General features: G+C 40.8%; 1 protein-coding gene across 2 annotated transcripts; it reads left to right on the top strand.

Moving 5' to 3' along the window:
• Positions 1 to 287: 287 nt before the first annotated feature.
• Positions 288 to 1,931, top strand: LOC146630826 (nuclear factor 7, brain-like). Of its 2 annotated transcripts, XM_085356129.1 has the most exons (2): positions 288 to 539; positions 885 to 1,931. In XM_085356129.1, the coding sequence occupies exons 1-2, from the start codon at positions 288 to 290 to the stop codon at positions 1,929 to 1,931; spliced, it is 1,299 nt and encodes a 432-aa protein (XP_085212255.1). The 2 variants fall into 2 exon arrangements, with proteins under 2 accessions (XP_085212255.1, XP_085212254.1); XM_085356128.1 differs by having other exon boundaries at positions 288 to 1,931.
• Positions 1,932 to 2,710: the final 779 nt, after the last annotated feature.

Below are 2,710 nucleotides of genomic sequence, written 5' to 3'. Positions count from 1 at the left end.
TGTAGTGAACGGCAGCACTTAGTGAGTAAGCTCTACATGTAGAAACATAAAGTGAGTGTGCAGGTGATGTCTCTCAGTGGATTACTCTACTCTTAAATTATTTGATGTGATTCTGTGATTTTTGGACTCCATGCAACATAAGATAGTTATACCTTGAAGATTTTTTCAAGTTCTTTGCCTCATCTGAAATTGCTGTCATGATCCCACTTCGACAGTTCTAAACCACTCACAGAAAATCGTTAGACTTTAACTCATCATGCTTTGACTTTTGTTCCCAGAGTGCAGATATGTTTGCTGCCAGTAATCTGCGATCTGAAGATCAGTTTCTGTGCTCCGTCTGTCTGGATGTGTTCGCTGATCCAGTCACCACACCATGTGGACACAACTTCTGTAAGAAGTGTATCACTCAGCACTGGGATAGAAATGCTCCTTGTCAGTGCCCCATGTGCAAAGAGGCTTTCTACTGTAGACCTCTGTTGAAGGTTAACACTTTGTTCTCTGAGGTGGTTGCTCAGTTCAGAGATGAAACTCAACAGAAAGCCAAGAGGAGCAGCGCAGAGCAACAAGCTGCCAAACCAGGAGAAGTTCCCTGTGACATCTGCACTGGAACCAGACTGAGGGCCCTGAAGTCCTGCCTGGTGTGTCTGACCTCCTACTGTGAGACTCACCTAGAACCTCATCTGACAGTCAAAGGTCTGAAAAGACATCAGCTGATTGAGCCTGTGGAGAACCTGGAAGGCAGGATGTGTATGAAGCACGATAAACATCTGGAGCTGTTCTGTAAGACCGATCAGACAAGTGTCTGCACGCTCTGCTCTGTTTTAGACCACAAGACTCATGAGTTTGTACCTCTGAGAGAAGAATCTGAAGAAAAGAAGACAGAGCTGAGGAAAATGGATGATGAAATTCAGCAAATGATCGAGAAGAGACGACAGAAGATTCAGGAGATCAATGAGTCAGTGAAGATGAGTAAAGATGCTGCAGACAAACAGAAAACAGAAGGTGTTCAGATCTTCACTGTTCTGAAGGAGTTTATTGAGAAAGGCCTGAAGAAGGTCATAAAGGAGATAGAAGACAAACAGGAAACAACAGAGAAACAGGCTGAAGGTCTCATCAAAGAGCTGGAACAGGAAATCTCAGAGCTGAAGAAGAGGAGCTCTGAGGTGAAGAATCTAATATGCTCTGAAGACCACCTCCACTTTATTCAAAGCTTCTCATCTCTGAAAGCTGTTCCACCTGCCAAGGACTGGACTGAGGTCATCGTCCTTCCACCAACGTATGAGGGGACTGTGATGAGAGCTGTGGCTCAGCTGGAGGAGACACTGAGGATAGAAATGAAGAAGCTGTTTGAGGCTGAGCTGAGGAGGGTCCAGCAGTATGCTGTGGATGTGAGTCTTGATGCTGATACAGCACATCCTGAGCTCATCTTGTCTGATGATGGAAAACAAGTGAATCATGGAGATGAAAAGCACAATCTTCCTGACAACCCGGAGAGATTTTCTTACTGTGTTTGTGTTTTAGGAAAGCAGAGTTTCTCTTCAGGCAGATTTTACTATGAGGCTCAAGTTAAAAGAAAGACTGACTGGGAATTGGGAGTGGCCAGAGAGTCGATCGACAGGAAGAAAATAATGACTCTTAGTCCCGAGGATGGATTCTGGACTGTAGTGCTGAGAAATGGAAATGAGTACAAAGCTCTCGATGAACATGATGTCTGTGTCTGTCGTCCGTCTGGTCCTGAGAAGGTGGGAGTGTTTGTAGATTACGAGGAGGGTGTGGTTTCCTTTTATGATATAGATGCAGCAGCTCTTATCTACTCCTTTACTGGCTGCTCCTTCACTGAGAAACTCTACCCATACTTCAATCCCTGTAATAACGACAATGGCAAAAACTCTGCACCTCTCCTCATCCCTCCCATTAATCACATTGAGTAGAAAAATGATTTTATATGTAGCAGTCTGTGTTAAGAACACATTCGTTGGTGACACTGATTGATTTGGTCTTCTTTTCTTCTCTGATTCTGATTGATTTCTTTGTGTTTTTATGTCATATTCATCTTAAATTGAGCTTAAAGTCTGAGTGATGCTGATTTTGACTGAGGCAAAATAGTCTTTAATTTTTTTTCTAATTACAAAACATTTTTGTTCTTTATTAAAAGATAAATAGAAGAATACGTTTTATCAATATATAAATGAAAAATTGGATTATGTGCTGCTTCCCTGTTGAGTAATTATCATCAACTAGGAACACTGGGATAAGTGCATCTTTGGATCCAGACATGCTCATCCTTTCTCAAACCTCTCCTCACAAAAGACAAGAACAAAATCAGCATTAGCTCAGAGAAGGTTAACTAGCTCAGTATAGCTGAAGTAGGCTGATTACGGTTTTGTGATTTTTACTATTTGCTTTTGGTTTTGCATTGCTCTCGCTAACTTGCTGTAATAAAATTTCCTGTATTTGAAGTCTAAATTCTGAACATTCGCTCCTGAACTGATATATTTCAAATAAATGTAGAAAAATCAAATATAAAAAGGCAAATTTAAAATGACAAAAGACTGTTGACAATTGAGAATGTTTTTTTTCCTTGTTTTTTTCTTTTGGTCATGCCTGTGATGATGTTATTCACTCATAAAGGATAAATAAATTGTGTTTGCATCACAAATCCACAAAAAGCAAAAGATCTGCAGTATGACAAAATATTCTCTCAACCATT

Source organism: Diplotaxodon limnothrissa, linkage group LG6, assembly GCF_057381915.1.
Source record: "Diplotaxodon limnothrissa isolate DT_005_m linkage group LG6, D_limnothrissa_male_GT1.1, whole genome shotgun sequence".
Lineage (NCBI taxonomy): Eukaryota > Metazoa > Chordata > Actinopteri > Cichliformes > Cichlidae > Diplotaxodon > Diplotaxodon limnothrissa.
This window is presented reverse-complemented; position numbering and strand designations above follow the sequence as displayed.

Excerpts from the sequence above, each read along its gene's own strand:
- LOC146630826 (XM_085356128.1), top strand. The coding sequence starts at position 288 with ATGTTTGCTGCCAGTAATCTGCGATCTGAAGATCAGTTTCTGTGCTCC.